Below are 12,783 nucleotides of genomic sequence, written 5' to 3' on the forward strand. Positions count from 1 at the left end.
GCCCACGTCTCGTCTGTGCTACCTCCTCGGCCTTCTCTTGCTTCCTTGTAACCTTCCTTTCTATCATGTAGCAAGTTTTATCACAAGTTGATTTCAGCTTTTTGTTGTATGCTGTACTGTTTCTTTGTTCTAATAAGAAAAGAAATTTTGCCTACTTATTTTGAATACTACTCTTTTTGCAACATTATTTTGTGGAAGGGTGTGCTCCCTGTGTCTGTTTCTTCAATGATACTTAGAGCAGGAAGTTTTGAAACATAATCCAATCAGTTCTAATGTACCAACACTACCAAACCTTACGGCGATAACTCATAGCAGGTTTAACTCAGGAAACTAGCAAAAATAACAATTGAATATTCTGTGATAAGTATGAGAGTACCGTCCAAGGAGTTGACGGAGGGTAAAGAACTCAAATTGTTTCTCAGGTGACGTATTGCCCTACGTCGCATCGATTCCCCTGGTGCTGCAGATCTAAGAGCAGACTTGCGAATCCCCGCAGTTTGGGAACTGACCCAATGGCGAGTGGGGAGCTTTCCTCAGATGAATCCAAATTCTACGTAATGTAGTTTTTCCTTACGAGTAGTTGGTTTTATCATAGGTTTGAGTCCGAGGACCATACAAGACCTTGGTTCCGTCCGAAACTTGTGATGTTTATCTCTTGTACTTGGTTTCCCCATAGGTTTGAGTCCGAGGACCATGCAAGACCTTGGTTCTGTCCAAAACTTACGAGATTTATTTTATTTTATTTTTTTTTTGTGTTTGGTTTCCCCACAGGCTTGAGTCCGTGGACCATGCAAGGCCTTGGTTCTGTCCAAAACTTTTGATTTTCATCTCTTGTACTTGGTTTCCCCATAGGTTTGAGTCCGAGGACCATGCAAGACCTTGGTTCTGTCCAAAACTTACGAGATTTATTTTTTTTGTGTTTGGTTTCCCCACAGGCTTGAGTCCGTGGACCATGCAAGGCCTTGGTTCTGTCCAAAACTTTTGGTTTGTTTTTCGGATGTAAGCCCCTAGATCAGGGCGGGGAGAGCCGGCTTGAGGCCAAGAGCCCCTAGGGCTGCCCACGCCATGGGCGCTGCAAGGAGTAGCCCCTAGCAGAAGTTTATGTCGGAACAACAGCTGCACGTCAAAGGAGACGGAGGAAGCTCCGTGGATTTTTGCTTAGTAGAGAGTTGACTCCACCGCCACCTGCGCCAAGCGCGCATGCTTCCCACAGACGGCGCCAATTGTAAGGACACGGTTCCTGCGCGGCCCAGTGACATCTTCGGGTTCACGCGGGAGAGATCCCTCACAATACGATTTGTAGAGAGTGGGCTTGAAAAGCTTGGGCTTGGTCACGGTGGGATGGTTCGGTCTGGATTTCAGAAAGATCCCTGTGGAAAATGGACTGGGCCTAAACGTTTAAAGCCCCGCCATACTGCCACCTCTGAGAATGGGATCCTCGGACTTGATCCGAGGGCCCTTGTGGTCCTTTCCGGCTGTCCAACGGAGGACTTTCTCTGTTCTGTGCATGGATCGTTCCGGCGATCTTCCTCATGAAGTCTCCCTTTTTTGCCTCTCCCTGCTAGATTCACTTACTTCTCCTTTTATACTAGTGTGCGTTCGATGTCCTTCGTCCACGTGTAGGGTCAGTCTTTACAAATACTGACATTGGTCCCATCAGTCTAATCCCGGAATTGTTGGGGATGACTTGATAAAGCTGTAGAGTACGGTTCTGCCAGGCATCGGGCCTTATCCAGAAGGGTATTTAGGGTAATCGCCCCAAGGTATTTTGGATTTCCTTACGAATTTATCCCTTTATTCTGGGCAGATTATGGGCCTGCCGAGGACTAGACTGTCCTCGGCTGCCTCCCAAAAATTGGTCCGTATTCGGCGTCATGGAGCTTGGGCCACAGTTCTCCTCGGATTGGGCCCTCGGACTTTCTAAGGGCAAATGGGCCTGGTCCACGAATTGCTGGGCCCCACAAGTACTTTTTAAACTGTAATTTCTTTTTGTTTTAATGATAAATTTCCATATCACCCACTAACTGAATAAAAAGTGAAGATTAAAATCTACTACCACTTTTTATTGTATATTTAAAATAAAAGGAAATGTCAAGTTGAAAAAGTATTAGAAATAAGCCAAATGAAGGCCTCTCAATTCACATGTATCCTTCAGGAAGGTTTGATGTTTGTGTTTCAGGTAAAGAAAAATTTGGATGGAAAAAGGAGGAGAAAGTGCATAAAAAATGGATTTTTTTAAAAAAAAAAAATTTTAGGGTTTGACTTACTTTCAGTACTTTTTAAACTGTAATTTCTTTTTGTTTTAATGATAAATTTTCATATCACCCACTAACTAAATAAAAAATGGAGATTAAAATCCACTATCACTTTTTATTGTATATTTAAAATAAAAGGAAATGTCAAGTTGACAAAGTATTAGAAATAAGCCAAATGAAGGCCTCTCAATTCACATGTATCCTTCAGGAAGGTTTGATGTTTGTGTTTCAGGTAAGAAAAATTTGGATGGAAAAAGGAGGAGAAAGTGCATAAAAAATGGATTTTTTTATTTTTTATTTTTTTTAGGGTTTGACTTACTTTCAGTACTTTTTAAACTGTAATTTCTTTTTGTTTTAATGATAAATTGTTATATCGCCCACTAACTAAATAAAAAATAGAGATTAAAATCCACTATCACTTTTTATTGTATATTTAAAATAAAAGGAAATGTCAAGTTGAAAAAGTATTAGAAATAAGCCAAATGAAGGCTTCTCAATTCACATGTATCCTTTAGGAAAGTTTGACGTTTGTGTTTTAGGTAAAGACAAATTTGGATGGAAAAAGGAGGAGAAAGTGCATAAAAAATGGATTTATTTTTTATTTTTTTTAGGATTTGACTTACTTTCAGTACTTTTTAAACTATAATTTTTTTTTTTTTTGTTTTAATGATAAATTGTTATATCATCCACTAACTAAAATAAAAAGTGGAGATTAAAATCCACTACCACTTTCTATTGTATATTTAAAATAAAAGGAAATGTCAAGTTGAAAAAATATTAGAAATAAGCCAAATCATTTTTTTAAATTATTTTTCCCTCCTTTATTTTTAAAATTTACTGTTTTCCAAATTTCTCTATTTTAAATTAAAAAAAATCTAAAAAATTGATAGATTCTTTTCTTTTTTGGGGTAAAAATAACTATTTAGATTGATTTTTTTTAAAAATGATTTATCCTAATATATTCTAAAGAACTCCCCTCGAGCTAGAATAGAACCCAACACCTCCTCCCCTCAACTCCTAAGCTCATCCTGCTCCTGCCTAACAAGCGGGTGGTAAAAAAAATAATTGTTAAACCAATTTAAATGGAGATTCTACATTATAGAATGGTTGGCAGAATTAGTAATTCAAAAATAATTTTAACTCGTTGCATTGGCAAGATATATAATTTATGAAAGACCAGATAAAGATGGTAGTAAAAACACAATAAGAATGATAAAAAAATTAAAAATAAAAAGATTAATAGTTACTAATAATATATATATATATATAATTTTAAAAACAATTAAGTTACCAATAATCTTTGGGTTAATTTATATGTTTGTTTCCATTAGTAAATTGCAGTGGGACATGTCAAGAGGTATCTAATACCTTTACCTACTATATGACAATTAAAATGATCATCATGTGTTGTTTTAGTTAGATGACTTAGTTAACGAATCCTATGACATGTTTAAATAATATATATGGATAGTATTTTAAATCACCACATAATAAATTAAAAGAAATTCTTCCAAATTGATTTAGAGACAAATTTTGTGTGAGAAAGATTGGAATATTTTGGAAGCCTATATAATGCTACTCTTGAGTCTTAAAGGTTTAATGTGGCTACTTGCAATCTTTATAATAAGACATGTGAATGTTCGACAACCAAAATGATTTGTGAATGAAATTACTATGGTTTATGTTTATTACTTCCCATGTAATTTTCAGTTTAGAGTTACAAGAAGATCATGAAACTATTACTTATGATCTTGAACATCGGCTATTATTATTATTATTTCGGTATTGTTTCAATTAACAAGATGGAATTTCTTATGAAATTATGTTAAGAAAATGGGGGACAAAACAGAAGAAGAAAGATTGAAATAGTACTATATCTTTTCTTTTGGCTAACCATAGGAGTATTGTTAAGTGTCTAACTTAGTCTATTCATGATTGGTAAAATATTTCATAGTTAAATAGTGAACATGTATTCAAATTCCCTTGGTAATGAAAAATAAAAATAAAAATAAAAATCCATTACTATTTGACATGATAGTAAAGAGTCATTATTTTAGAACTGACATTTTAAGTATATGCTACTATAAAGATAGTGAGGGGAGGAACAAAAGATGACACTATATATGACTTCGACATAAAAGTTTTAGTAATGGAAAAGCATTAAATCAATCGAAACCTTAGAACTTTGGAGGGTTCACATTGATTACCTTTAGGTACATGTATTAGTAATACTAGGCTATGTTCAATGTGAGCTCATAATTGACATCTTTATTCAAAATACAAACGAGTAGGGTCAAATTTGGTGACACATAGTTCATCATTGAGTCAGCTTACAAAACTCTTGAACAAGTTGTCCCTATAACTTCCAGTTTGCGTGGCATAAATTGGTTTTATTTATTCTCTCTCTCAAATTTTTATGTCATTGTGTGATATATCAATAGGGTTTCAAATTTGGTAAGAAAGAAACAAAAAGTGGTGTCAAATCAAGGGACTAATGCTTATTCTCTCTTATAAATGATGGATCCCATCTTTCATAAATAGTGGATCCCTTTCATCATAAATTTAATTAATAAAACCTGTTATTATAGGAGAGGAGTGAAAACTAATCTCAGAAAAATTGAATAGGGTGAAAACAAATCTTGAAAAACTGAATAATTACTTGTCAATTCAATACTGCAAAGGAATATGACTGGTTAGGTATTTTTTTTGTCTTTAAATTCTCTCACCCTTTCTCTTGGGTTTTCCTTAAATTTTTTTCAAGAAATCTAAGTTTTACTTATTTGTATGTTGATCTGCAGAGAAGTGAAGAAATACATGAAAGTTGACAATTAGAGATGTTATAAGCAAATACTATGGTAACCCATTCACTGAGCTGTAATCATGGGGCGCATGTGGGTAGGTTTCAGAACTCAGCTGATACCTCTCTGTTTCTCTCTCTTTTGATAAAAACAAAGTGAAAAATCAAGGTATTGAAGAGACAAATTTCTGTTAACATTTAGCAAGTTGCTTCTGCTATATCTTCTCTCTGCTATTGCCTACCTCTGCTTGCCTGGCAATATCTTTTATGCTCTAAACATCCCAGTCCCACTGCCAGTTTTTTTTTTTGTTCAAAATGGTAATCCTAAGATTCATACCCACATATCTTTTTTCAGGTTTTTCATGTGCTATAGTGTTTGTGAAATGTACTTCTTTCACTATTTACATCAACAAAGGTACAAATTTAATCTACCTAGGTATAATGTTGCTGGAGGAAACATAAGCATTTATTTTGTCCAATTATTACATGTACTGATGTACATGTGGAACTCACAAGCTAAAATTGACAGGTGATTATTGTCCTTGCTTGGTAAGAGTTTAATTGTCTGTAACCATTACACCTCGTGTATCATGAAGCTAATGATTTGACATCGTTCTATTGCACGGATGAAAGGTACACATAAAAACAAGTAAATCCCCCTATTAATGGTAAACTTTTGTCACAGACCTACAACTAGTAAAACAAAAAATGTCTAACTTTACATCCCATCATAATGCATTTGTTTTTGTTTTTGTTTTTCTTTGTTTTAAAGTGAAGTCTAATAATAAGATTTGAACTCATAAAATTGTCTACATACATACCGTCACAAACCACAAATAGTTCAATAGGACAAATTTTGCAATAAAGGTTTAGACTTTTGTTTCCATCCTATGGACGGTTATAAAAATGACAGATTGCTCAAAGTTATGAGTAATTGAAATCTTTTAAGAAAAAGAGTGGTACCAGGTACATCTTCTCACCAAAATAAAAAGTACTGTAGTAGAAAGTGAAGCAGTAAAGGTTATGATTAAAACTATGATTAAAGGAAATCCTTTTAAGAAGAAAGTGGTACTGTTAAAGATGCCTTTATTTTCATTCTCACTGCAGTTTTATTGAAACTTTACAGTGCGCATGGAATAGCATAACATAAGCAACAAAAGGAGGTCAGACTTTCCCCACTTAAAGAAATACATAAATCCACATAGTATGTATTAAACAAATAAACTAGTTAAGATTTAAAATGCTTCTCTGAAATCTCATGCTCCCCATCTGCAAAAATATATTATACTCTCACACCCCACCAAACTGACTAAAAAGCCTTATCTTTTTCAAACCCCATTATACTTCATTCAACTATTAACAGTATATTTTATTAGGCTTCTCCCTTTCTCATATCATACATGCTCAAGTACTCTTACCAATATTTGTTGCATTATAAACTTGAACCATTTGTTCTTCCCATCTATATAAGCATACCTTTCAACAAACAAAACACTGTATCAATTTTGGCTCTCCATGGCAGCTCAAGGTAAAAAAAAAAAAAAAAAAACCTTCTTTGTTGTCTTTCTTTTGCGTATTTAATTTGTAATGCAATTTAAATCAAAGAAAGCCAACTTTCTGTTATATACTTGTTCTGTCCTCTCTCTCTCTTGGGATGCTTTTATTTTCATGTTTACTAGCTAGTGTGAATTCTTGAAGCGGTTTCTTTTGAGTTTCTTTGGGGTTGTCTTCATTATAATAGTGGACAAAATTTGTTTGCTCAAACTGACGTTTGCATTGGTTTTTCCGTTTCTATGATCACAGTTTTCATGATATAGGATTTAAGAGGTTGGTTGGCCAGTACCAGATTGGGCACAAGTTGCTATAAAGCTGAGGCTAATTTGATCATTTTCCTTCTCTTATTGGCATAAAAAGACTCAAACAAGTGACTTGACTTGTTCTTGGGTATTCCTCTTTAGAAGGCAGCTAATCCTGGAATTGGTAAGTCCTATGTACAACACTTATTCTTTTTTTGTTCATATAAATGCCTTTCTTTTGCAAAGATATTTGGCATATATTACTATGACATATCTCCCATGAATCTGATGGTTTATTTGATTTATCTCATATTCATGTCCTCCTCTCTTTCTTGATGATATTTCTTTGACTGAGTTACCTACTTTGTCATATTGAATATTAGTAATTATCAATGGATGGTTTGGGTTGGGATGGCTTACAAGGCACAAACACACCATCCTTGTGGAGTAATCACCATCATGGTCTTGAAGAAAGCTTGGTTCTGTCCAACTCAAATTCCAGCTTGTTCAATCCAATTCAGGTGCTCCAACACGCTCAAACATCTCATAATTATACAAATTCTGAAAGAGTGAGTGACATGATTCAGCCACCAGCTGTCCTATTGGATTCAATGAGAGCTGAGTCAAACATGAACAACTTATCCCACCAGCAAGAAGCTATGATGTTACGTGGAGAAACAATGGTTGCAAAATTAGGAGCTGGGACAAGTTTAACATCTGATCAATTATATCCTTCTTCTTTGATCAATAGGCCTTACAGCATGAACCCACCGAGATGTGTCATGGGGGGTTTTAGGTTGCCACTCCAATCACAAGTCATTAACGGCTTACAAAAGGGCCAGGCTCAAGCAACAACATGCTCACTTGAGTCATTGGATTGCTTGCTCTCAGCTACCAATAGCAATACAGACACATCGGCCGAAGATGATGGGATTTCCATGTTATTCTCTGACTGCAGAAACTTATGGAGCTTTGGTTCTGGCAGTGCAGCTTCATCAGGTGAGTCCGAGAATAATGCCTCCAATAATGCAAGAAACAATGACATGCAACACTGCCCTGTAAATGAGATTGATGAGACTTTGTCTCAAAATTCCTCGGATCTCTATGTCAATCATGGAAAAAAAGTTCAAGAATGCAAGCCTGTTTCTACAAAGAGAAGCAATGATCAAACTGAGCTCAAGGCAGCTGTTCCAAACTATCATTGTTTTGATCTTCTTCAAAATGATCATTCTGATAATTCAGAAGGTGGTTTTAAACTCATCTCTGAGAATCCACCAAAATCCAAAAAACCTAGATCAGAGAAGCAACCAAGCTCATCCAACATCAACTTTCAACAGTCAACTTCATCAGTATCATCTTCCATTGAAGAACCTGATCCAGAGGCCATTGCACAAATGAAGGAAATGATTTATAGGGCTGCAGCTTTTAGGCCAGTGAACTTGGGTTTGGAGGTGATGGAAAAGCCAAAGAGGAAGAATGTTAAAATATCCACAGATCCACAAACTGTGGCTGCAAGGCAAAGGAGGGAGAGAATCAGTGAGAGAATTAGGGTTTTGCAGAGGCTGGTTCCTGGTGGAAGCAAGATGGACACTGCGTCAATGCTTGATGAGGCTGCAAACTACCTCAAGTTTCTCAGGTCACAAGTCAAAACACTAGAAATTCTTGGCCACAAACTTGACACAATGAATTATTGTCCTCCTGCAGACTTTGCCTTTTCTTTTAACCCTTCTTTTCCCATGCAAACCCATCTACCACTCCAAAACCCTAACCATATCCACCATTCACAGAGTTGAAAACAGTGACCAACCCCCCCCAAAAAAAAAAAAAAAAAAAAAAATTCCATTGTACTATCAAGTCCCTTAAGCTGCATTAAGATACTTTAACCAAAGATCCCCTAATCATATTCAACATCATTTCAGTACCAATCATTAACATCCCAAATCCCATTTTCTAGCCCCAAAAAAAAAAAGTTTGAAAAATCTATTGTGGCCCGGCCCATATCAGAATTTTCATTATTATATGTCTATGTGGTCTACTATGTTCTAAACTCTTTAACTGATGAGAATGGCTTTTTCCTAATTATCACCATCATGAGACCCACCGCCCAACAGCAAGCAGAGTTTTTTGGCTTCACTGTATGTTACCCTTTATTAGTTTTGCTTTTGCTGCTTCTACCATCATTGTGTTTTGTTCAATGAAGGAAGATGATTATAGTGGAAGTGGTAGTAAGGGGTGGAATTTGCTAAGCTATTCGTGAACCTTTTCTGTACAAAAAGGCTTAGCAATTATAACACTTATGATTAAGATGAATGCCAAGAAAGTGATTGGCACTTTGTTATATTGTTGTTAAATGTAATCTATGTAGTTAAAGCTCACTTTCTTAGTTATCTTTATGGCTTTTTTAATGTAATTTGTTTAGCTAACCAAAGCAAGGGACATTCTCTAAGACTTGTGAGCCCCAGTCAGTGGTCCTGTCTCCTTGATTCAACCCAAAGCGTGCCCTTGGAAATCACTCCAACCTCATTGCTTAGCACGTGTTTATGCTTCTTTTTTGGCAGGCTGCATAAAACCATTTGAAAATTACAATAAATCATAAGGGTTATGCAGCTAATGATATTATTCATGATGAAATTGATAATTAGGGTATGATGATGTGGGTTAGTTTTCTGGTTTTCATAATGGGTTCTGCTAGATATAGCTTGACTTTCTCCAGTGAGAACCATGATACAAATGACAAGTCTCACCGCCTATTTTATGCTTCTTTTTTGGCATGTGGGGCGGGCTTCCAATTGGCATAACTTTTGTATATTGGGTTTAATTAATTATTTATTTATTTTGAAAATGGGATTATTTAAAAGTATTATACATACTAAAAAATAGTGTTAAAAAATTATACTTAAAAAAAAAAGTAATACTAAATGTTCCCTTATAATCCTTCTCTTCATCTAAAACCATTTCTTCTCCTTGTATTTTATGATATATAGGTAATGTTAATTGCGCACTTAGTGTATTAAATCTACACAGCTCAGTAGGTTTCAGTTAGCTCAACTGAAAAAAATTTTAATGGTTATATAAAAAATCTGGGATTTAATTTCCATCTACACCAAAAACTGATTAACTTTAAATTATATTTTAAGTGAATATTTTCGGTAGGTATAAAACACACCATGTGCGCTAGTTTTTTTCCCTTTTGTTACATTGTTTATTATGACCATCAAAAACAGAAATAGTGATGTGGGACTATGATTTGATATGTGGGTCTTGTTTGCCTTTGCCTCTAAAGGGTTGGAAAGGTTGGCTTCAAAATGATCAAATAGGTTATTTTGGTTGGGATTGTTTTCTAAATTTAGGCTTTCTGTTTTGAAAAAAAGCCAGATCTCTGGCTTGGCTTTTCTTCTTACACTTCTAAAGTCAACAATAGGTCACATGATAACCAATTTGCGTGTGTGTAAGAATGTCTTACAACTTCATATTTTGTAGGTTTTCACAAGTGGGAGAGTTTTGACTCTGTTTTCAGGCTGTGATGTATAGCTGTTGTTTGCCGAGGACAGCTACAGTTTCTAACTTTCTCATAAGCTGACTACTGCTACAGGTGTCATATCTTGATTAGTTAGAAATAGCTGCTACAGGTCCCTTGTGATCTTCAATCCTTTTTTCATTTTTTTTTTTTTTTTTTAAATTTTCTTCATTGTTTAAGGCCCAGTATAGTGGTCTTCTTAAAATTGCAGGCCCATTGCACTTATGTTGGGGTTTTCAGTGGGTTGGGCTCATCCATATATCTGTTTCACCAATAACCTGATATTGGTTGAAAGTAAGTGATAATAACCATTAATCCATTATTTTTTTAGTAATTTTGCGGTAATTTACTACTTGAGGTCAGGTGTCACAAATGATAGGAAAGGATTGGCTGCAATGAGTTCTTGCTAAATGCTATTATTCATTAGCAATAATCACTTCTTACATTAGTAGTTTGTAAAAAAAATTGCAAAAAATTTGTTTATAATTTTAGTATTTTTCTTATTCATTTATATTGAGATTCACCAAATACCGTCGGTAACTTCTTTTTCAATAGTGGAAAGTTTTCTCAACAGTCCAAGAGAGAGGAATGTGGGAGGGAATTAGACTCACAATTACACTGGTAGGTTGTAGTCCCCATGGATTGTCAAACTAAGAATCTCCAAAGCTGTTATTCATGGTATTCTTGGTTTTATTTTGGGCCGAACCATAGAACCATCCTTTCAAACAAATCCTGCACTTATGATGATTAAAATCCTATATTTATGAAATGTAATGAAATATCAGCAAACCGTCAAATTCATTGACTTGTCAAATATTAGTGTTTGGATGTCCAATTTCACTTCTTCATATAGAAATAAAAGCACTTCACTTGGAGTGAACAATGGGGTCATTAGGCTTCTCGATCAGCTGAAGAGACAGAAGGTGTCCTTTTATATTGAGATCTTGGTTCCTTGAATACTAGGAGAGCTTGATCATGATCCTCTCTATTTCAAATGAAGAATCCAACTCAATTTAATTAGGGTCAAATTTAGTTTCCATAGATTTGAGAATGTATATAGTGTTATCCCATTTATTGCACCAAATAAGGATGTTGCCACATTTTGTATGAAAAAATATGGGCTAGCTCTGACGGTAGTACGAATATACATGTGATGTCCCTATAAGGCATGAGAAAGCTCAAGATGCTAATCCCTATTGGTATGTTTGGGTGGGGGTGAAATGATAGAGGGGTAGAGAAAGTAGGAAAGAAAATGGGAGAGGAGGGCGTTTGGTTTTTTTTTTTTTTTGGGGGGGGGGGGGGGGGGGGGGGGGGGGGGGGGGGGGGGGGAGGAATAGGATGGTGGAGTTTTCTCGCTGGGCTCACAATTTAAGAGGAAAAATTTTTCTCTCCAATTTGGAGAAAAAACTAGAAAGAAAAGTGGGGAGGGAGTGGGTTTGATGTGAAATTACCCATCTACCCTCCCATTCATTTCTTAATATTGCTTCTTTTTTTCTTTTCTTTTTTTTTTGGAAATCTTACTGGCTTACTGCTGCTGCTGCCTCTTTCTTCTTTATTTTTTTTCTTCATGTTTTGCCTCTTTCTTTTCTATTGTAAAGTTGATTAAAATGTTTTATTTTCCCATTAAATAGGATTTAATCCCTTTCAAGCCTTATGCGTCCATCAACATAAAGAAGTGGGGAGTTCTTAAGCCATCACCACTCTTGTGACAAATACACATAATAGAAAATCATTTCTTTTTAGGTGTCTAGATACAGACATACATACATATGTATAGACATACATACGTACAGACGTACAGACATACATATATACATATATACACACACATACATACATACATACATATATATATATATATATATATATATAAGCAATAAAAGTAAAACGGAATGGGGATGTTGCAAAAAAAAAAAAAAGGATTGCAAGAAATGTAAAGGGGGATAGGGATGTTGCAAGAAAATAAAAGAGATTACAAGAAATGTAAAGGCAAATATATAAAGTCCTAGATGCCTAGGTGGTATGGGATCCCCTAAGGGTACTTCCCGTTCATGAACTAGGATGATGGTCCAATACCCATCTAGGATGAACAATACAAATATAATATCCAACATTAATATTAAAAGCATTAAAAGAAAGGGGTTAGAAACAAACACAATATATGCAAGAACTTAGTCAAATAAAACAACTATTTACACAACAAAGTAAAGGAAAGATATATATATATATATATATATATATATGTATATATGAAAAGATGATTACAATACACAAAAGGGGTGGGATGGGTTTAGTTATTAATGAACTAAACCCACCCCTAAATCCTTACCCACAAAAGGTTATAAGAACGGAGAAATGATGGAGTTTTTGGTGTGGGGTTTCCTAGAGAGAAAGAGAGAGATTTTTTTTTTTTTTTTT

The 12,783-nt window shown here is 35.1% G+C and overlaps 1 protein-coding gene across 3 annotated transcripts; it reads left to right on the forward strand.

Annotated features, from left to right (window-relative positions):
- The first annotated feature begins 6,183 nt into the window (after positions 1-6,183).
- Positions 6,184-8,656, forward strand: LOC115992664 (transcription factor bHLH87-like). Of its 3 annotated transcripts, none has more exons than XM_031116892.1 (3): positions 6,184-6,215; positions 6,856-7,032; positions 7,232-8,656. In XM_031116892.1, the coding sequence occupies exon 3, from the start codon at positions 7,241-7,243 to the stop codon at positions 8,639-8,641; it is 1,401 nt and encodes a 466-aa protein (XP_030972752.1). In that variant the 5' UTR covers positions 6,184-6,215; positions 6,856-7,032; positions 7,232-7,240; the 3' UTR covers positions 8,642-8,656. The 3 variants fall into 3 exon arrangements, with proteins under 3 accessions (XP_030972752.1, XP_030972750.1, XP_030972751.1); XM_031116890.1 differs by lacking the exon at positions 6,184-6,215 and adding an exon at positions 6,232-6,580; XM_031116891.1 differs by lacking the exon at positions 6,184-6,215 and adding an exon at positions 6,301-6,580 and having other exon boundaries at positions 6,856-8,656.
- The last annotated feature ends 4,127 nt before the right edge of the window (positions 8,657-12,783 follow it).

This window comes from Quercus lobata, chromosome 5, assembly GCF_001633185.2.
Source record: "Quercus lobata isolate SW786 chromosome 5, ValleyOak3.0 Primary Assembly, whole genome shotgun sequence".
NCBI lineage: Eukaryota > Viridiplantae > Streptophyta > Magnoliopsida > Fagales > Fagaceae > Quercus > Quercus lobata.